We start from the raw sequence: 23315 nt of genomic DNA on the forward strand, positions 1-23315 counted from the left end.
CTGCCATGAGGTCCAGTTTTCGAAGGGAGGGGATCATGCTCTGTTTCAGAATGTCACAGTACATGTTGGAATTCATGTTTCCCTCAATGAACCGCAGCTCCCCAGTGCCAGCAACACTCATGCAGCCCAAGACCATGATGCTACCACCACCATGCTTGACTGTAGGCAAGATACAGTTGTCTTGGTACTTCTCACCAGGGCGCCGCCACACATGCTGGACACCATCTGAGCCAAACAAGTTTATCTTGGTCTCGTCAGACCACAGGGCATTCCAGTAATCCATGTTCTTGGACTGCTTGTCTTCAGCAAACTGTTTGCGGGCTTTCTTGTGCGTCAGCTTCCTTCTGGGATGACGACCATGCAGACCGAGTTGATGCAGTGTGCGGCGTATGGTCTGAGCACTGACAGGCTGACCTCCCACGTCTTCAACCTCTGCAGCAATGCTGGCAGCACTCATGTGTCTATTTTTTAAAGCCAACCTCTGGATATGACGCCGAACACGTGGACTCGACTTCTTTGGTCGACCCTGGCGAAGCCTGTTCCGAGTGGAACCTGTCCTGGAAAACCGCTGTATGACCTTGGCCACCATGCTGTAGCTCAGTTTCAGGGTGTTAGCAATCTTCTCATAGCCCAGGCCATCTTTGTGGAGAGCAACAATTCTATTTCTCACATCCTCAGAGAGTTCTTTGCCATGAGGTGCCATGTTGAATATCCAGTGGCCAGTATGAGAGAATTGTACCCAAAACACCAAATTTAACAGCCCTGCTCCCCATTTACACCTGGGACCTTGACACATGACACCAGGGAGGGACAACGACACATTTGGGCACAATTTGGACATGTTCACTGTGGGGTGTACTCACTTATGTTGCCAGCTATTTAGACATTAATGGCTGTGTGTTGAGTTATTTTCAGAAGACAGTAAATCTACACCGCTATACAAGCTGTACACTGACTACTCTAAGTCATATCCAAGTTTCATGTCTATAGTGTTGTCCCATGAAAAGATATAATGAAATATTTGCAAAAATGTGAGGGGTGTACTCACTTTTGTGATACACTGTATATATATATAGATAGATAGATAGATAGATAGATAGATAGATAGATAGATAGATAGATAGAGAGAGAGAGAGAGAGAGAGAGAGAGAGAGAGAGAGAGAGAGAGAGAGAGAGAGAGAGAGAGAGAGAGAGAGAGAGAGAGAGAGAGAGAGAGGGAGGGAGGGAGGGAGGGAGGGATGGATGGATGGATAGTATAGATAGATAGATAGATAGATAGATAGATAGATAGATAGATAGATAGATAGATAGATAGATAGATAGATAGATAGATAGATAGATAGATAGATAGATAGATAGATGGATGGATGGATGGATGGATGGATGGATGGATGGATGGATGGATGGATGGATGGATGGATGGATGGATGGATGGATGGATGGATGGATGGATAGATGGATAGATAGATAGATAGATAGATAGATAGATAGATAGATAGATAGATATGGATGCCAAGAAGAAAAATGACCATTAAAAAATACAGTGTTTCTTGTATATAACTTTCATATAATTTCGTTGCAGACAGGGTGAACCCAAGATATTTCATGTTTTGTCTGGTCTGCTTCATTTCATTTGTTAACACACATCATAAAGTTGGGACAGGGACAATATAGGGCTGGAAATGAGGAAAGAAAAACTAAATAAACATATGTCAACATGTGATTATAATCACAATTTGGGCAGAGGATCTCCAGTTTGTCTACAATGTAAGTTTCTTAAGAGAGAACACCTCTCGTCCACTGCATTAGACGGTCACAGCTACAGAAAGTTCCCTCAGTCACAAAGTTCTCCATCTTGCTGTCAGGCTTTACAATCAGCACTGGCCAATGAGAGCTCTAGACACTTTCCTTCTTAGAAATATAATGTGCAAGTCTCTAGGCAATATTTGTAACCCTTTATCATACATATTTATATATCACAGTTTATATATATATATATATGATTAGATATATATGATTTAACCTTATATAATATAAAAATATATATAAATGATCGAACTTGGCACCGTTACTTGGGACAGCTCTAAATTGCCCCCATTACAACGTTTGTTGAAGGCTGAAATGCAGGAATGAGCGTATATTACCACAGAAATGAAGACTAAACATGGAATTTATGGCTTATGGGTTTATACCATCTGAAGTGAAATAAAAGTAAATGTGAAAGACTTTATTCTTATTTGGGGTTGTATATCTTGTAAATTTAAACGACACAATACTTGATCCAGAGCATCTGGATTAACCTTTGAGAAGCAGATGACTGTCAGCAGCTTTTATAATCCTTTTAGTGAACTTTGATCACTATGAACATCAAGCTGTTCTAGGTGATGTTTTAAGTCTGTAAGACAATTATTCTGATGAGGATCACTGCACAGAACTGAAGGTAATTTTAATCTTTACTTTTTCTTTCATTTACTTAAATAAAATTATTATTGTTACTTATTTTCACTGTTGTAGACATTACAATAATTGGTTATTTAATAGGTTGAAGATAATCTAATCACATCTTTGTTTGAGATGTAATTATATTAATTGAAGCTTTTACATGATGGCATCACACCAACAGTTGGAATACAATGTCAAGTAATTTAAAGTAAAGTTATATTACAGTATTATATTTATTTAATTCCTTCTAATAATATAATAACTTGCTTATATACAAAACCAAAAATCTTTCTGTAACTGTTGTATGATTAACATGTTAGTCATAGCAATAATACTGCTAAATGTTTTTAGAGATGCATAATTGGCATATCTTCATGTAAATGTAGTAGTAAACCAGATCAGGTTAGTTCACTACATAAAGTGTTATAAAACATTTAATAAGTACTATGCGGTTTGGGATGTGGCAAATAGGTCCACTTGTCCAAAATTATATTCTCAAAAACCATAAGTATAAACAAATTATGAATAAATCATGTTTCATAAGTAACACTCTACTTCTTTTGTATAGTTTACACCAGGTTAGTGGTTATGTGACCATTATTTCTAAAAATGAGCAGCACTTTGAGAAGAAGTCAATCCCTAAAGAACCTCCCTGGGGCTCAGAAAACATTTGCTACACCATGTGGTCCCCTTGTGGACAAAAGGAAGACAGTGTCTCAGCTTGTCCAAAAGTAAGTACAGTGAACTTATAGAGTTATCAGTGTCTGACTCTACATTTCCTCCCCAGGTCACACAGTAGGGTTATCTGACTTGTATTAGACCACAATTATAGACAAATATAGACTGATTCACACTGGACAGAGTTCCTAATCCAGGCTTTATATTAATGTTAGAAACATAATCCTCTATTCTGTCTGTCCTATTGTTTTTGAAAATTTTGTTGAATATATCAGCCTGTAAGTGGTATAAATGCGGACAATGTAAACAGTGGTTAATCTTCCAACAGGCCTCACTAACCCTACATAAGGTCAGTGTTCATAATTGGAAAGACCATTGGAAAGCAGCTTGGTAAAAAGCAGTAGCCATAAACTGAACATTGGGGGGACGAAACCTACCTGAGTGTGGGGGGATTGGTGGTTACCCGTAATTCTAAAACATTCCTGCCTTCAATAACTGGATGGGAACAATGACGGATCCTATCATTATGCAAAGCTAGCGAGTGAATATGTTTATTTATCAGTTTTACATTAGTTTATGGGAGGGGACATGCCGATATGTATTGTGATTATAGCTTTGGTTACATCCCTGGTAGAGTTACGAGGTAAATCAGTACTGCTAACCAAAACATTTGACTTAGGATACCGATTGTATTTATTGCTCCCTCTTTATATTGCACCACACATTTTTAATAGTACAGAGATGAGGGCTGCAGACAGGCTAGACTAGCACATGCACTTGTCTTACTCTGAAGTCATGATGTTTTAACGCATGCAGACTTTGGCTTGGGATTGTCTTGGCATATGTACCCATATCATTATTGGAATCTTTACAGATATGCAACATATGCTCTTTAACACAGGGTCTTTAACACACGTATATCATTTACATTTACATTTTCAGCATTTAGCAGACGCTTTTATCCAAAGAGCGGAACACGATGAGCAATTGAGGGTTAAGGGCCTTGCTCAGGGACCCAACAGTGGCAACTTGGTGGTAGCGGGGCTTAAACCGGCAACCTTCTGTTTACTAGTCCAGTACCTTGGCCACTGAGCTATCACTGGTATATCAAAAAAATAAACATAAGATAAAAGACAATGTTATTAAAAATAGTCCAAAACTAAAAATAAAATAACAAAACTTTTATTTAAGTTCCTTTGCTGTTGGAAGTACAAGACTTATTCACATCTGTGGGTTTTTAACACAGACTCTTTGACACAGGCTCTTTGACACAGGCTTTCTGACACAGACTCTTTGACACAGACTCTTTGACACAGGCTCTTTAACACAAGCTCTTTGACAAAGGCTCTCTGACACAGACTCTTTGACACAGGCTCTTTAACAGACTCTTTGACAGACTCTTTGACACAGACTCTTTACCACAGGCTCTTTGACACAGGCTCTTTAACACAAGCTCTTTGACACAGGCTCTTTGACACAGACTCTTTGACACAGGCTCTTGGACACAGGCTCTTTGACACAGGCTCTTTAACATAGGCTCTTTGACACAGGCTCTTTAACACAAGCTCTTTAACACAAGCTCTTTAACACAAGCTCTTTAACATATGCTCTTTGACACAGACTCTTTGACAGACTCTTTACCACAGGCTCTCTGACACAGACTCTTTGACACAGGCTCTTGGACACAGGCTCTTTAACACAGACTCTTTGACACAGACTCTTTACCACAGGCTCTCTGACAGACTCTTTAACACAAGCTCTTTGACACAGGCTCTTTGACACAGACTCTTTAACACAGGGTCTTTGACACAAGCTCTTTGACACAGGCTCTTTGACACAAACTCTTGGACACAGGCTTTTTACCACAGGCTCTCTGACACAGACTCTTTGACACAGGCTCTTTGACACAGGCTCTTGGACACAGGTTCTTTAACACAGGCTTTTTGACACAGTCTCTTTAAATCCTGCATACTGGTGCTGTAAATATCCTACTTACCATATGTGTATGTTTGATGATATACATGCTAAACAATATATCATTTTACAGGTATCAGAGCTTATCAGACCTCAGGGATATTGATTCAGAAGACCAGGTGAAAAAGGTATGATGAAATGATAAGTAATTACCTGTAAGATTTATAAATAAATACATACGTTTCAAGGTTGAGAATCTTTGCTGTTGTTGACACAAATTAGTCTGTACTGATGAATCCCATCAGGACCATGAAGAAAAGTATGTAATGTGTTGACTTTGTCTGTATTCACAGCCAACTGTGCTATTTAAGACTCAAAACAGTAGCCGAAACGACTCATGGAAAGGATTCGCATCTGTCCAGGCAGGGGGCTACCCAGGGTTGTTAAATATACCCCCGCTGAGCAGAAGTCTCTCCACAGATGCGCTGTCTAGCAGGGTTGTAAAAGGTACAGAGGCTTTGCGGGCTTTGTTCGAGTCCAAAGCATCACTGAGAAAGGACAACGCTTCAGTCAGAAAAGACAAAGGATATCAGGTGCTTATTATAGTGTTATTTATGTGTGTGTGTGTGTGTGTGTGTGTGTGTGTGTGTGTGTGTGTGTGTTTAAATATACAGAATCTAATTAATTAATGTTTTAATGAGGATAAGATTTCTGTGCATCACTTACACTATATTGACAAAAGTATTCGCTCTGCCTTCACACGCATATGAACTTGAGTGACGTCCCGTTCTTGCCTTCACACGCATATGAACTTGAGTGACGTCCCGTTCTTAATCCATAGGGTTTAATATGATGTTGACCCACCCTTTGCAGCTATAACAGCTTTAACTCTTTTGGGAAGGCTTTTCACAAGGTTTAGGAGTGTGTTTATGGAAGGGGCCATCCCCAAACTGTTCCCACAAAGTTGGGAAAAAATCATTTGGTATGCTGAAGCATTAAGAATTCCTTTCACTGGAACTAAGGGGCCGAGCCCGACTCCGACAACCCCACACCATAATCCCCCTGCCACCAAACTTTATACTTGGCACAATGCAGTCAGACAAGTACCGTTCTCCTGGCAACCGCCAAACCCAGACTCGTCCATTAAATTGCCAGACGGAGAAGCGTGATTCGTCACTTCAGAGAACACGTCTCCACTGCTCTAGAGTCACTCCAGAGAACACGTCTCCACTGCTCTAGAGTCCAGTGGCGGCGTGCTTTACACCACTGCATCCGACGCTTTGCATTGCGCTCTGTGATGTAAGGCTTGGATGCAGCTGCTCGGTCATTGAAACCCATTCCATGAAGCTCTCTATGCACTGTTCTTGAGCTAATCTGAAGCCCACATGAAGTTTGGAGGTCTGTATTGATTGATTCTGCAGAAAGTTGGCGACCTCTGTGCAAGGCAGATGGACATGATTCTGTAATCTGAACCTACTGCCGATCTTTATGGCAGTTGGACCTGTTACAGAAAGTCTGTGGCTATTTCAACAAGACAGTCTGCAGTCCACATCTGACTCAATTTCCAAATTTGTTAATATTTACTAAATACAATTAATCAGGTCAGTAAAAACACGGGAAAGCAGCCGCCTAATGTGGATGTCATGGATAGTTTGTTTGTGGTGGCCGATTATCAAAAGATAAAAGGCCTTCACCTGTGTTCCATAAAAAAGATCAAAAGAATGTCAGCAAAAAAGAGATGGGCAGAGACGAGCCTGGCATTTCGACCTCATAAAAGAAGTGCAGGTGAAAACACAGACAATGAACCAACCACAAGCTGGAATATTTAGGCCCTAATGAGGCGCAGAGACTGCTGTTTTAGGAACCGTCACTATCAGTTATCTCTGCCTCCGTGCCATTTGTCCCCTGTTTTGCCTAACTATTTTATGATTTACAATTACAATTACGTAGCTACTTATGTATGTATTACACAATGTGTTTTTAATTTAGTTATTTTAGCCCTAATTTCCGATGTTTTTCTGGGCTTCATTAATCTCCTACGTTACACAACAACCACCAATCCTGACAATCTGTAGTCCGTACAATTTTATAGGACAGATCAATGTGCTAAAAGCTCACAGACATTTGGCTGATCAACATGCAATGCTAATAATATTGCTTATACTTTATACTTGGAATTTACTTAATTGGCAAGGTAGAAAAAAAGATATTTAATCGCCACAGAGGCACCAAGTGTAGCCCCGCACCCGCAAGAAATGTAAACAATCCCAATTTAATTGATGCTTAACCAAGGTAGAACAATTCTATGACTAAAACATAAACAAAAGGGTAAAGGAAATAAAAGATGTGACCAATACAACACAAACAAATGGAGAAAGTGGACATAAAAAGGGATAGCGCAGAAAGGCTGCTCAGAGCGCCTGCGACAACCCAGTTCTTGGAAAAAGAGAATCAGGGAATGCAATGCATGAGCAGCATCCCACCATACCAACTGCACCCAAGATGGGTCCAAAGGGGGGACCTGCTCCTGCACCTTACTCATTCAGGATGATGCCATAACGCTCGCTGAGTTCCAAGAATAATGTGGCAGCAGAAAACCAGACGGGCAGGTTTCCCAACAGAGGAGCTGGCAAATCTGTGAGGAAAAGTGATAAATAAAAGCAGTTTCACTTCCAACAAGGTGCAGGTGACTGTCAGTTAAGAGGAACTGACAGGTGAATTATATGCGCCTCTGTGTCCCCTCTGCTGGCCATATTTGGCAAGACAGAAGGTCAGGATTTTGTAACCGAACCCTCCTGCCAATCTCCATGGCAAAATACTGTATATACTAAAAGGCATGTTTGTTTGAAATGTGTTCATGGACTTCTTGAACAGAGGTGTTTTTACTTAATAAATTATATTAAAACAAATAAATAAAGTGAAAACAATTATGAAGTTACTATAGATGATACGTTACACATGTATGTACTGTGTGATTTTTTTTGTTACCACAGTACCTTTCTGTGAAAGAGGTCTGCTCTGCCTGTTTAAAAGAAGTCTATCCCGTGGAGAAAGTTGTGGCTGACGAGCGTATCCTACACATGAACTGTTTCTGCTGTAAACACTGCAAGACAAAACTGAGGTAAAAACAAACCCCTCACTATATTTAAGATGAAATTCAATCCTTAAAGAGCTAAGTGCAACATAAACTTGTAACAAATGGGCTAACGTGACAAGAGGGGGTGGACAAACACACAGACAAACCATTTAATGATAAAAGACGCAAGACAGGTTTGCACAAGACAAGGCACACAAACACATGACCTATGCTGAATGCTAAGCTAACTGCTAATGCTAAACTAAACACACATGAAAGTTGACTAAACTATACAAGACCCATCCTAAGCTCAGCCATAACATTAAAACCACCTCCTTGTTTCTACACTCACTGTCCATTTTATCAGCTCCACTTACCATATAGAAGCACTTTGTAGTTCTACAATTACTGACTGTAGTCCATCTGTTTCTCTGCTTGCTTTGTTAGCCCCCTTTCACCCTGTTCTTCAATGGTCAGGACTCTCTGAGGACCACCACAGACCAGGTATTATTTAGGTGGTGGATCATTCTCAGCACTGCAGTGACACTGACATGGTGGTGGTGTGTTAGTGTGTGTTGTGCTGGTATGAGTGAATAAGACACAGCAGTGCTGCTGGAGTTTTTAAATACCGTGTCCACTCACTGTCCACTCTATTAGACACTCCTACCTAGTTGATCCATCTTGTAGATGTAAAGTCAGAGACGATCAATCATCTATTGCTACTGTTTGAGTCAGTCATCTTCTAGACCTTCATCAGTGGTCACAGGACGCTGCCCACAGGGCACTGTTGGCTGGATGTTTTTGGTTGTTGGACTATTCTCAGTCTAGCAGTGACAGCACTTAAACCAGCACAACACACACTAACACACCACCACCACTGCAGTGCTGAGAATGATCCACCACCCAAATAATACCTGCTCTGTGGTGGTCCTGACCATTGAAGAACAGCATGGAAGGGGGCTAACAAAGCATGCAGAGAAACAGATGGACTACAGTCAGTAATTGTAGACAGTGAGTGTAGAAACAAGGTGGTTTTAATGTTATGGCTGATCGGTGTATGCTAACACAAAACATAAACAAGACTAAAACACTAATGCTAACACTAAACTGTGAACATGAGCATGAGTATAAACAAGAGCAATAAAAGTGCTCAGACTATAAATCATGACAATCCTAACAAGCCAAACCAAACCAAGCAAACTACCCAAAAACCATGAGCTGGGGGGAAAAACCAAAACAGTCTCCTCTGAAGGATCCACAGCTGCTTCCCTAAATGCACTGAGCATTACGCCTAAAACAAGGTGCAGCTGTGGATAATTAGCAGTAGACCAATCATGAAGGGGGCGTTGGCAAAAGGGCTGAATCCGTGACAAAACGACTTCTAAAAATGTGTCAATATTGTTTAAAAAGCTACATTGTCATTTTTTTTTCGCAGCATGCACAGATACTCCGCTGTTTACGGAGATTTCTACTGCACGTCTCACTACCAGCAGCTTTTCAAACGGAAGGGAAACTACGACGAGGGTTTCGGATACCAGCAGCACAAAGACCAGTGGCTACCAAAAAAAGCGAACCCAACCCCTGAAACCAAGTCTAGTTCAGCACCGAAATGTGAATCAACATGTATCGACTCTCCTGGGTTACAGACCAGGCTCTCAAAAAGAGATGGAAACGTTAACACTAAAGGCCGCCCCGATAATGTCAAGAAACTAAATGTCACCTGGCCACCAGAAAACAAGGGAAAGAAGAAAGGATCCAGTTTAGAAATGACTAAAAAGGTGCCGTATATGAAGCAAAGGTATGAAGATTCCTGCTGTGAAAGTGTGAATTCTAAAAATAAGGTATATCATGTCCAGCAGACTGCAGTTGTAAAAGAAAAGATAAAACAAACCTCAGATGGCATTAAAAGTAAATACACTGGAAAACCATCTGAACCTAAATTAGCAATTTATGATAAGGGTAGAAGAGTTGGTTCTACTTTTCACCATAACCAGACATCCAAGATGAATCCTGATCTGGAGAATGTTGACCATGTTAGCAAACATGAACCCATGATAAAAACCAAAATCAGGAGTAATGTGGTCTCCATAAATAGCTCATGTGATGTTTTTGATGGTGAGCTGACAGTAAAAGTGTCACGTCCATGCTCTGATGATGGACCTCCAAAGGTTGATACTCTGCCATCCAAGGACAGATTCATGGTAATGCCACCGTCTCCATCATCCATCATGCAGGGAAACACAGATGTGGAGACTAAAACCAAACGTAACGTTGATGAAGTATGTGAAGGTCTGGAAAAGAACACTCCTACCATTCCAAGCTCTGATCATGATAATGGATATAGTTATAAGAGTACCATTCCCAAGTCAGATCATTTCCCAGAGACGCAAGAAAGACGTGTGGAAATGTTATCGTCACATGATAGCACAAGTCTTAAGAATAGCAGCAGCAAAGAACGTCCTGATTCTTCACGTCCGGATAAATCGTCCAGCACTGGTGAAAAAAACACAAGAAAAGCAGTTAATAAAACCATGTTTAAAGGGATAAACCCAATCAGCAAGCTGTTTACTTCTGGTCCAAATGAAAATAGGAACGCCAAGCAAGGCACTAAGAATGTGCCAAAGAGGGTAAACAAGCCGGAGCATGGACTGACCAAACGTCTTCTCTCCTTCACGAAAAAAGAAACCCCAAACGAAATACCTACTGAAGAAAAGAGAGGAAACAGGACCGTAGAAGATAAAGAAGGGCGTGTAGAAGATTCTACAAATGTCATTGGGAGTATCAGCAACACCATTCAAGCTGAGAATATTATTACATTCTCAAACCCTGACATGTCTGATGTGGCAGCATCTCCCCAAGGTGATCCTGGGACACTGGATCAAACCCCTGACAAGAATCTTAATTTGACATCGGGCAAGAAAACCATTGAAGAACCAACAGCGTCAATTACAGAGCATGGCTCAAACGGTGGCGCGGTGCAAGAGGAAATATTCAGAGCTCAAACCAGCCACCGTGCTGATATTCTTGTTCCTTCAGGATTAGAAACGGAAGCAGCTGTAGAGGTTGGAGTTGATGTGAACAGTAATATCTCCACAAATGTGTTTAATGACGTTTTTGATACAGAGAGTGAGGTCACAATTATGACGTCTGATCAAATATCCAATCAAAACGACATCTCTGACTTAATTGACGCCCATGATATCCAAAGTCCTGTTGCTCCTCAGAATGACCAGTTCAGCCACCATGCTGATATTTTTGGTCCTTCAGGATTAGAACCAGAAGCAGCTACAGAAGTCGGAGTTGATGTGAACAGTAATGTCTCCACAAATGTGTTTAATGACGTTTTTGATACAGAGAGTGAGGTCACAATTATGACGTCTGATCAAAAATCCAATCAAAACGACATCTCTGACTTAATTGACGCCAATGATATCCAAAGTCCTGTTGCTTCTCATAATGACCATTTCAGCCACCGTGCTGATATTCTTGATCCTTCAGGATTAGAAACAGAAGCAGCTGCAGAAGTTGGAGTTGATGTGAACAGTAATGTCTCCACAAATGTGTTTAATGACATTTTTGATACAGAGAGTGAGATCACAATTATGACGTCAGATTTAATTGATGCCAATTACAACCCAAGTCCTGTTGCTCCTCAGAATGATCATTTCACCCATCATGCTGATATTTTTGGTCCTTCAGGATTAGAAACAGAAGCAGCTGCAGAAGTTGGAGTTGATGTTAACAGTAATGTCTCCACAAATGCGATTAATGACATTTTTGACATGGAGAGTGCATCTATTGAAGGCACCAAGTTTACCTTGGAGAGTGAGGACCAAAAATCCAATCAAAACGACATCTCTGACTTAATTGACGCCAATTATAACCAAAGTCCTGTTGCTCCTCAGAATGACCAGTTCAGCCATCATGCTGATATTTTTGGTCCTTCAGGATTAGAAACAGAAGCAGCTGCAGAAGTTGGAGTTGATGTGAACAGTAATATCTCCACAAATGCTTTTAATGAAATTTTTGACATGGAGAGTGCATATTTTGAAGGCACCAAGTTTACCTTGGAGAGTGAGGTCACAATTATGACGTCTGACCCAAAATCCAATCAAAATGACATCTCAGACTTAATTAACACCAATTACAACCCAAGTCCTGTTGCTTCTCAGAATGACCAGTTCAGCCACCGTGCTGATATTTTTGGTCCTTCAGGATTAGAGACAGAAGCAGCTGCAGAAGTTGGAGTTGATGTGAACAGTAATGTCTCCACAAATGATCTTAATGACATTTTTGACACAGAGAGTGAGATCACAATTATGACGTCAGATTTAATTGATGCCAATTACAACCCAAGTCCTGTTGCTCCTCAGAATGATCATTTCACCCATCATGCTGATATTTTTGGTCCTTCAGGATTAGAAACAGAAGTAGCTGCAGAAGTTGGAGTTGATGTAAACAGTAATATCTCCACAAATGTGTTTAATGACGTTTTTGACATGGAGAGTGCATCTTTTGAAGGCACCAAATTTACCTTGGAGAGTGATGTCACAATTATGACGTCTGACCAAAGATCCACTCATAACGACATCTCTGACTTAATTGACGCCAATTACAACCCAAGTCCTGTTGCTCCTCAGAATGATCATTTCACCCACCATGCTGATATTTTTGGTCCTTCAGGATTAGAAACAGAAGCAGCTGCAGAAGTTGGAGTTGATGTAAACAGTAATGTCTCCACAAATGCGATAAATGACATTTTTGACATGGAGAGTGCATCTTTTGAAGGCACCAAGTTTACCTTGGAGAGTGAGGTCACAATTATGACGTCTGACCAAAAATCCAATCAAAACGACATCTCAAATTTAATTGACGCCAATTACAACCACAGTTCTGTTGCTCCTCAGAATGACCAGTTCAGCCACCATGCTGATATTCTTGATCCTTCAGGATTAGAAACAGAAGCAGCTGCAGAAGTTGGAGTTGATGTAAACAGTAATATCTCCACAAATGTGTTTAATGACATTTTTGACATTGAGAGTGCATCTATTGAAGGCACCAAGTTTACCTTGGAGAGTGAGGACCAAAAATCCAATCAAAATGACATCTCAGATTTAATTAACACCAATAATATCCAAAGTCCTGTTGCTCCTCAGAATGACCAGTTCAGCCACCATGCTGATGTTCGTGGTCCTTCAGGATTAGAAACAGAAGCAGCTGCAGAAGTTGGAGTTGATGTAAACAGTAATATCTCCACAAATGCTTTTAATGACGTTTTTGACACAGAGAGTGCATCTATTGAAGGCACCAATTTTATTTTGGAGAGTGAGGTCACAATTATGACGTCTGACCAAAAATCCAATCAAAACGACATCTCAGACTTAATTGACGCCAATTACAACCCAAGTTCTGTTGCATCTCAGAATGACCAGTTCAGCCATTTCAAGATATCAGAACCACTAGACGTGTTTAGCCAAAACAATTCAAAACAAGAAAACAGCCAATTGGCATTTTGTGGTGAGGGTGAAACAGCAGATTCTCAATCAGCCATCATTCAAGAAGACGCAAATGTAAAACCAAAAGCCACATATGACATCTTCAGTGATGGTGAGCTGACAGAAAACAACAACACTCCAAGACTTCCAAGCTCTGATGATGGATATACAAAGAATGACATCACTGACTTATTTAATGCAGATTACAACCAAAGTCCTGTAGCTGGAGGACACGACCATTTCAACCTATTTAGCTCAGATAATGAGATATCAGAACACCTAGACGTTTTTGATCAAAACAATTCAAAACAAGAAAACAGCCAACTTGTTCATAATGAATTTTTTGACATATTTAGTTCTGAATCTGGGTCATCAACACATGTGCTAGACGTGGTTGATACAAGCAAAGCTGCCTCAGAAAACAAACAGTTTGTCCAGTCTGAAGTTACAGACTCTCTGAGTTTGCTTGAAGATTCGTCTTCTGCTCTGTGTGAGCCAAGCAAACCCAACACACTGACATTAGAACCAAGCAAACCAGACTCAGACACACTGACATTAGAACCATCAAGAAATACCTCAGACATATTCAACGACTTCTCTAAGTTGGAGACTCAAATAGGAGACGTTGAGATAAAAGGAGACACTTTGTTGTTTGAGGACTTTACCGTGTCTCCAACACAGACAAATGAAAGTATGAGTAGCAAAGATGACTGGTTGAACGATTTCTTAGGCTAGCAATACGGTAATAGTACCACAAAAGTGGGCCGCTAAGGTGGCGCAGCGGTAAAACACGCTAGCGCACCAGAGCTGACATGTAAAACTCGTCGGTTTGAAACTCGAAAACGATTGGCTTGTTGTTCATACAGGGTGGGAGCCGGATATACTGTTTTAAGATGCCCACTACTTATATAAGCAAACACTTAATTACTTAATAGAAAAAAATCTACATATTTATTTAATTGTTTACTGCAGTCATGATTTTGATTTTACTATTTAAATATTGCTAAGTTTTGTTTTTAATGTGATAGTAAGCACTGTTTTGGGAGACAAATGAAGAAAACATGTTAATACCTGGATAAAAAATACTTTTCTCTTGTGTCTATCAGGAAATGCTGACTAACAAGTAATTGTCAAACTTTGTACTTTAAACATTTTTGTAGATAAATAAACACATTTTTCACTGATACAACCTTGACTAAGGTATTATTGAATCTTTAAATATGATCTATATTCAGAATAGTATGTATACAGTACATTCAGTATGTGTGTGTAAGTGAACATTTTATCTCAGTGGTAAAATACTCGAGCATCATAATGAATTCCTCTGAAAGCTCTCCTTTGACGCACACTCTGACAATAATACTAGAGCTGCTTTCTTTGTTGTTTACGATGCTGAATAGAACAGAATAGAAATTGTATTGTATTCTATTCAGCATCATTAACAATAAATGTATTTATTTTGTGTTTGACACTGAATCTTTCTGAGGGCAGTTGTAGCCTAGTGGACTAGGACTAAGGTACTGGACTAGTAATCAAATTGCTGGTTAAAGCCCCTCCACTGCCAGGTTGCCACTGTTGGGCCCTTGAGCAAGGCCCTTAACCCTTAATTGCTCAGACTGTATACTGTCACAGTACTGTAAGTCATTTGGGATAAAAGCGTCTGCCAAATGCTGAAAATGTATATATTAGTAAAGAAATCCTTTAAAAGTGTTTCTCTTACTAATAGTGTGGTCCTCCAAGTGCCAGCTACCTGTAAACTGTGGTATTTTGATCAGTACCACAGTATTTGCTCAGTCAATTCTTGTCAGTTTGTCTCATGACGTATTTTAAAGCCAAATGACAAATTACTGTTTCTGTTCATGAAAGTGATTCACATATTCTGTGGCTTGGCGTATTTGCATTTATCTTTTGAGTATTTACAGCTTCCCTGGCAGGGGTGAGTGAATAGGACCTTCTCTTTTAAGTGCTTTTAATAGCATTGTAAAGGTTTTTGAATAGCTTGTGCATTGAGGTTTTGTTCTCAAACGGTGGCATCATCGGTATGTATAGCATTACGTGTACGTAATGATGCTCGTCCTCGGTCATCCCTCAGCCTAGTAGGTGTAAAAACTTATACACACATTACTACTACAAGACTACTGTAATGCGCTTCTATCTAAGAAAACTGACCATATCCACTGGCAGTAATCATGCCTGGGTGTGACTCTCAAAATTAAATCTACACTGATTTAATTCTTTAATTCCCATTCTTTAATTCCTTTTGATTAAAAAATTTCTTTAATTAACATTATGACCACCTTTCTAATCTTGTGTTGGTCCTGCCTCATATGCAACAAACTGTAATTATAATAATAATAGTAATAATAATAATAGTAATAATAATAATAATAATAAAAAAATAATAATAGTAATTATAATAATAATAAAAATAATAATGATAATAATAATAGTAATAATAATAAAATAAAAATAACAATAATAATACAAATAATAATAATAGTAATAATAATAATAGTAATAATAACAATAATAAAAACACTACTACTACTAATAATAAAAATAATAAGAATAATAATTATTATAATCGTAATAATAATAATAATGAAAATAATAATAATAATGAATATAATAATAATAATAATAATAATAATAATAATAATAAATTACTACTACTACTAATAATAATAATAGTAGTAATAATAATAATAATAATAAATAATAATAATAATAGTAATAATAATAATTTTTCATTCAATTGTTCTAAAGCAGCACGGTGACTCGGTGGGTAGCACTGTTGCCTCACAGCAAGAAGGTCCGGGTCCTTTCTGTGTGGAGTTTGCATGTTCTCCCCGTGTCTGCGTGGGTTTCCTCTGGGAGCTCCGGTTTCCCTCCCACAGTCCAAAAACATGCAGTCAGATTAATTGTTCTCACTCACTCACTCACTCACTCACTCTCTATCTTAACCGCTTATCCAATTAGGGTCGGGGGGGGGTGCTGGAGCTTATCCCAGCTTTTCAATGGGCGCAAGGCACACAGTAACACCCTGAATGGGGCGCCAGTCCATCGCAGGGCAGACACGGGCAGACACACACACACACACACACACACATACACACACATTCACCTATAGGAGATTCAGAATCTCCAATTAATCTGACTGCATGTTTTTGGACTGTGGAAGGAAACCGGAGCTCCCGGAGTAAACCCACGAAGACACGGGGAGAACAGGTTAATTGGAGACACTGAATTGCCCTTTAGGGGAATGGATGTGTGTCTGCCCTGCAATGGACTGGCGCCCCGTCCAGGGTGTTACTGTGTGCCTTGTGCCCATTGAATAGCTGGGATAGACTCCAGCACAACCCACGATCTAAACCTATTTAATACACACTTGTATTTTATTATTATATTTTCTAATCTTATGCAAATTCCTGAATACATGAGAATAAATGAGAATTTAGGCTTTTCGACACCTCGTATTTAAAACTCTAATAAAACAGAAACCATGAATGCACATATATAAAAATATCTATTTTATTTCTACAAATTTCTAATACTTGTAAAAACAATATTTTAATAAAATATTAACAGTTCTTATTATATTAAGCTCATTAATCACAGATTTTTTTTTACACATATGCCAATAATCCTGCAGAGAACTGTATAATATGAGCAGTTAACAAAATAATCTATCAAAACAGACATAAAATCTGTAGAGTTTGATCTTATATGTGTCCAGTTACTCACCCGAACCTTTAGACTGTGCTTATATATAACAACAATATATATACACCAGACTTCATTTCTCTGTTTACTTTTCAGGTCATTCACTTGTAAGTCAAGGTCATGTAGGGTACACATGTGTTCAAGGTTATCAAACTGTAAAAATCTCTGTCCTATCATCGTGTCTGACACGCCCTGACAATGAAATGTTATTGTAAAGAATGGCTTACTGTAAAATCACCTTGATGTGTTTATGTAGAAGTGCTTAATATGAGTTAAAAAGTCACCATGAATTACAGGAAATTGTAAATCAAAATGAACACATACAGTGAGGGGAAATGAGTATTTAACTATTGTAAAAACCCTTCATATTTTACTTGAAAATGTAATAAAAAGCACCTATGTTTATATTTAAAAAAGGCAGAAACAATACATGAACACATCAAATCTGTTGTTGAAAATTATAGCTTTTATACTAGTCTACAGTAAAAAAAAATTTCTCTTTATTGTCTTTAAAAGTATCGGCCCATTCTTTCATTCCTTTTGATTAAAAAAATTTCTTTAATTTTCACAGTTTATGATGACAGACTGGCAATTTAAAAAGCTTCAATCTTAGGCCATTTAATACCTTCAGCTTCTTTTTTAGTACTTATTAATTTTAGCTGTATGTTTAGGGGTGGCACGGTGGCTCAGTGAATAGCACAGTCACCTCACAGCAAGAAGGTCCTGGGTTTGATCTCCAGGCGAGGCGGTACGGGTCCTTTCTGTGCTTCTCCCCGTGTCTGCGTGGGTTTCCTCCGACAGTCCAAAAACATGCAGTTAAGTTCATTGGAGACACTGAATTGCCCTATAGATGAATGGGTGTGTGTGTGTGTGTCTGCCCTGTGATGGACTGGCGTCCCGTCCAGGGTGTCCATGTTTAGGGTCGTTGTCCAGTTCATCATCATCAGTTGGGTGCAAAATGTGGGAAACTGCAAGCGTCAACAGTCTTGACCCATTGATCTCACGGTTTGCAAGCAGGTCTCTGATCTCGTTCTCGGTTGTTGGTACGTTGTTGTTTATAAGTCTTTGCCTACATGTTTTAGAGTATACAGGGTGCATTTATTGATGAGGTCCGATGGGTCTCTTCGTAGACTATGGACAATGAATTGCATCTGTCGCTGTTGGGTGACCTCACTGAGAGGCTGCTGTCCGATCGGTTTGTATCAAGTGTCTCGTTTGGGACCCTGTTTGACCCCAGCTGTTGCGGCAAATGTATAAATCTGCTGTGTGAAATCCAGCTCTTAGAACCATAAGTGAGACCAGAGACACATGACTATTGAAATCTCCTGGCTTTGAGTGCCAAGAGTGTCCAGTTGAAATATCTGTGTTTTCTTCTGGTTAAATCCTTTCCCAGGAAGTCCTGGAATGTCACTCAATTCAGTTTTTTCAGTATCTAAATGAATAGATCAAACTGCCTTGAGACACTGGTATGAATGTTATATGTATTGTTAATTAAAATAAAACATTGATTTTAACACAAACGACCAATAAAATGTACGTCAGTAATAAATTACAATAAATAAACTAAAGCTTTTACTTCTTAATACTGAGTGCTGATGAAAAAGGTGGTACTTCCTCCCTTGAGGAAGAAAAAAACCCTTTAAAATGTCAGAAATATAACCAAATCAATGTACAACATTGTTACACAATATTATTTCTGAATGCAAGGTAATAGTTCTCCAAAGAGATCTCTTATTATAACCCCACTGTCCTCCAGGCTAATAATGTTAAGCACAGTAGCAGTCGGTAACTATCATATCATCGAAGGATGTTAACTTCAACTTTCCCCGACTGTCGTAATGCATGAGAATCATGGGATCATAGGCGGCTGGCACGCAACATGGGCGAGGCGTCGCTCCCTTGGTCAAGCGATGTAGGCGAAACTTTACCTGAGTGTGCAGACCGGCTGGTTTGTAATTGTGTGGGCAGGTACCGTCACAGAAATACATTGTGTAGCCGGCAGGAGCAACAATCCAGTCTGACCAGCCGATCTCTTCAAAGGAAACAGTCAGAGATCTGCGACCGCAGTGACCGTCGTCCTCGAGACCTTGTCCGTAGGTGGAACGTGTTTGTCTCGCTTTATTAACCGGCAGTTTAAGTTCCAAACAGAGCTGGGGTATGAGCTCAGGTCCTTCATCCTTCCCTTTGATAAACCCAATGTCAACAATGAGTAAAGTATGGCTGTCTTTTATAAGCCATTTGTCGACTGCAAACGTCACATCCAGCGTAACGTTGTGGCCTTCAATGGTAAAAATGTTTGTATCAAAAAGCGTATTAATGTCAGACCCTGATGTTTCCTGTATTTTAACATAAACCTTCTGACAATGTTCTGAGTGGTCAGAGTTGTCCTTAAGCTGTCTCTGAAGGTGAAGTTGTGCTTCAGCCAAGATGATCTCCTCTGTAAGAAGAGACTCTTTTTGGAACACAGCCCGAAACCACTGAGTCGTTGATTCTGTATTGCCTTCCTGACCCTGCTGAGAATCCAGTGACTGTACTGAAAGAGAAGAAATCAGAATTGCTATTACTACAATATTTATTAAGTGTAATTAGCCAGATACATCAGATGCAGACAAATGGTTTTAATGACTGTTTCAGTCATGATGTTTGTTCATTTGCTATAGTGTATATACAGTATAATATACATATATGTAGTGCTTATATAGAGAGAGAGCTTTTAAAAGCACATAAATTATTTACAACAAAATGATTTTTAAATAAAGTCAAAAGTAATAAGATCACTTACATGTGTCTGTAATGCATAAAGGAACTAAACTCTCAAAAATGTGGCAGCATAAATAAATAATAAATGGTGATGTATGTCCCAGTTATTATTATTATTATTATTATTATTATTATTATTGTTGTTGTTGTTGTTGTTATTATTATTATTATTATTATTATTATAAATATAAAATAAGCCTTTATGTCCCAGTTATTATTATTATTATTAGTAGTAGTAGTAGTAGTAGTACTTTTTATTATTATTATTATTATTATAATAATTATTATTATTATTATAAATGTGAAATAAGCCTTTATGTCCCAGTTATTATTATTATTATTATTAGTAGTAGTAGTAGTAGTAGTAGTACTTTTTATTATTATTATTATTATTATAATAATTATTATTATTATTATAAATGTGAAATAAGCCTTTATGTCCCAGTTATTATTATTATTATTAGTAGTAGTACTTTTTATTATTATTATTATTATTATTATTATTATTATTATTATTATTATTATTATTATAAATGTGAAATAAGCCTTTATGTCCCAGTTATTATTATTATTAGTAGTAGTAGTAGTACTTTTTATTATTATTATTATTATTATAAATGTGAAATAAGCCTTTATGTCCCAGTTATTATTATTATTAGTAGTAGTACTTTTTATTATTATTATTATTATTATTATTATTATTATTATTATTATTATAAATGTGAAATAAGCCTTTATGTCCCAGTTATTATTATTATTATTATTAGTAGTAGTAGTAGTACTTTTTATTATTATTATTATTATTATTATTATTATTATAAATGTGAAATAAGCCTTTATGTCCCAGTTATTATTATTAGTAGTAGTAGTAGTACTTTTTATTATTATTATTATTATTATTATTATTATTATTATTATTATTATTATTATTATTATTATTATTATTATTATTATTATTATAAATGTGAAATAAGTCTGTATGTCCCAATTGGTTTTTGCGTTGCAGATTTGCCATGGATCTGTTTTTTTATACCAACGTTTTTCCTAACTATAGACACTGACTATATTTCAGGTAAACAAGACCTGTTGTATCTTAGATGTTCTTTTATTACCTGGCTGAGTAATCTGAGTAAACCAGTGCTTAACACTCTTACATTGGCTACAACACAGAATGCAGTAACAAAAAAAACATACATATTTAAATACAGTTTAGCTGTCGTGTGGGTGTGGATATACAATATAGAGCAGTGGGTTCATTTTGTAAAATTTTGTAAAAAATTGTTTACAAATATTTACAATTAGTCAAATCCTTAAACAAGCACCTGATTTTTGACGTGTGTAGGTTTATAGTAACACGGTTTCAGTTTTTTACAGTCTTTTCATAATTTGAGTTAATAGTGGGTTTTCTTAACAAGTAAGCTGTGTCAAAAATATAAATACAGCAACCTGGATTCATAATTTCATGATATAAAAAATGGTAGCCCGATATCTTGAGACTTTTTTGTGTCCGTATAAATAGAAAACATTTGTCTGCACCCAGGTACATGGAACAGTGGTCTTTTGTTAAGGTTTGAAAAATATAAAGAGTCACCTCAAAGTGTCAGATCATAAAGATGCTAAAATAATATTAATATGGAATATAGGGTCTTGCGGAGGTGTTTTTGGAATGGGAATCCCAAAATCCCCCATTATAACTTAAATACAGGTCGTCCGTGAGAATAATGGGTCTCACTGACATCTGGCAGTACAGGAAACAGAACATTTTAAAGTAAACACGGAGACATTTCCCCAAACAGCATGATAAGCTTAAAATCCCGGGGATGTCTTGCTGATTTATAGTGTATTCTTTTATTCATTCATTTAATTTTAATCAAGCATTTCTTATTATTTAATTCTTTCCGTTTTAGTCCTCATACTGCTGTATAAATACAATATTATTATTATATTATTATTATCACATCGCCATGGATTTAAAAGCTTTCGTGCTAGAAAGAAGGCCTCTGCTTATTCTTTGCACACGTCAAAAGAAACTAACCTGAAACTACCTGAGGCTTTTTGTTCTCTTGTTTACTGATGCCTGGCCATGTTACAGCAGGATCTAATTAATAGAAGACCTGTTTTTGAGATCTTTCAATAGTAAGTCACAAGACCTGAGCTATGTATAGGCGTCATTGATATGAGTCTAAAATTGCTGGCAGTTTGGCAGGAAAACACATGCCTTTCAGTGGTTATAAAGGAACCAGGTATTCACATTAATACCTGGTTTAGTTCTGAACAACAAGTTTTAAAACAGCATTACGATTTATTCATTCTTAAACAGCTATTTTAAGGCATAAAACTATTTCGAACTCTGGGTCTTCTCACAGAAAATGTATTTAGAATGAATTTCAGTTGTAGACGTGATTTGTAAATCTGCCTTTGAGTTATTTACCTGTCGTATGAAGGAACAAACTTGAGAAGGACTGTGTCTGCCACCTCTTGGTCCTATACTCATGAGACATTTCGACCAGTTCTCGGTAGGAAGCCTTTCCTCTCAAGTCTGGCGGTCTGTCCATCCCTAGATACTCCAGCATTCCGGATTTAAGAGCCTCGAGCTGTAGAGTGAGGTTAGCTCCTGTGTAATCCTGAAGAGCTTTGGACTTGTGCATACCGGAGCTGAAGATAAGAATCCAGGTAAAGATGAGACAGCAGTGAGCAACTGAGCTATGCATGACCAATTCTTTTTTTTTTTGGCCCTGTCGTTCTAAGGGTTGATGAAACTCCAGGCACTCGTTTATATAGTCGCTTACCACACCCTGCTTTTCACAGCCCTTCTGCTTGGAGTCAATAGATTTCCAAGTGACCATCTCTTACATCACTGTGGCATAAACAACTACGTGCTGGATTTTCTGGTTTAAAAACCGAAAAATTATTTCACAAACAAAATGTACATATACTGTATGTACATTATATATAAAACATGTGTAAAACATCATTTGTTTTAAAGGACAATTACCCACAGGAAGAATGAGTCATTAGCTTTGCAGTATCATTAAAATTTATGATAACGACACCATTGGATTTATGTCATACTGACGTGACTAAATGTGCTGTGTGTGTGTGTGTGTGTGTGTTGTATCTAACTGGAATGTTGTGTAGGACACACAACATTATATACCCCCTCTGTAAATCATCGTAATTCCAAGGTTACACTTGTGTACAATGCATTAAACATCACATACATTTCA

At 38.0% G+C, this 23315-nt stretch overlaps 1 protein-coding gene across 1 annotated transcript; it reads right to left on the reverse strand.

Moving 5' to 3' along the window:
- Nucleotides 1-18909: 18909 nt before the first annotated feature.
- On the reverse strand, nucleotides 18910-22934 carry LOC134302199 (bone morphogenetic protein 4). Its single transcript, XM_062987232.1, has 2 exons — nucleotides 22520-22934; nucleotides 18910-19861 (listed from the first exon to the last, which is right to left on the reverse strand). Exons 1-2 carry the CDS (start codon nucleotides 22932-22934, stop codon nucleotides 19095-19097), a joined length of 1182 nt encoding a protein of 393 aa, XP_062843302.1. The 3' UTR covers nucleotides 18910-19094.
- Between the last annotated feature and the right edge of the window lie 381 nt (nucleotides 22935-23315).

This window comes from Trichomycterus rosablanca, chromosome 25, assembly GCF_030014385.1.
Source record: "Trichomycterus rosablanca isolate fTriRos1 chromosome 25, fTriRos1.hap1, whole genome shotgun sequence".
In the NCBI taxonomy this organism is placed as follows: Eukaryota; Metazoa; Chordata; class Actinopteri; order Siluriformes; family Trichomycteridae; genus Trichomycterus; species Trichomycterus rosablanca.

Excerpts from the sequence above, each read along its gene's own strand:
- LOC134302199 (XM_062987232.1), bottom strand. The coding sequence starts at position 22,934 with ATGGTCACTTGGAAATCTATTGACTCCAAGCAGAAGGGCTGTGAAAAG. Across the intron at positions 19,862-22,519 it reads TTTGTTCCTTCATACGACAG|TACAGTCACTGGATTCTCAG; the intron begins GTAAATAACTCA and ends CTTCTCTTTCAG.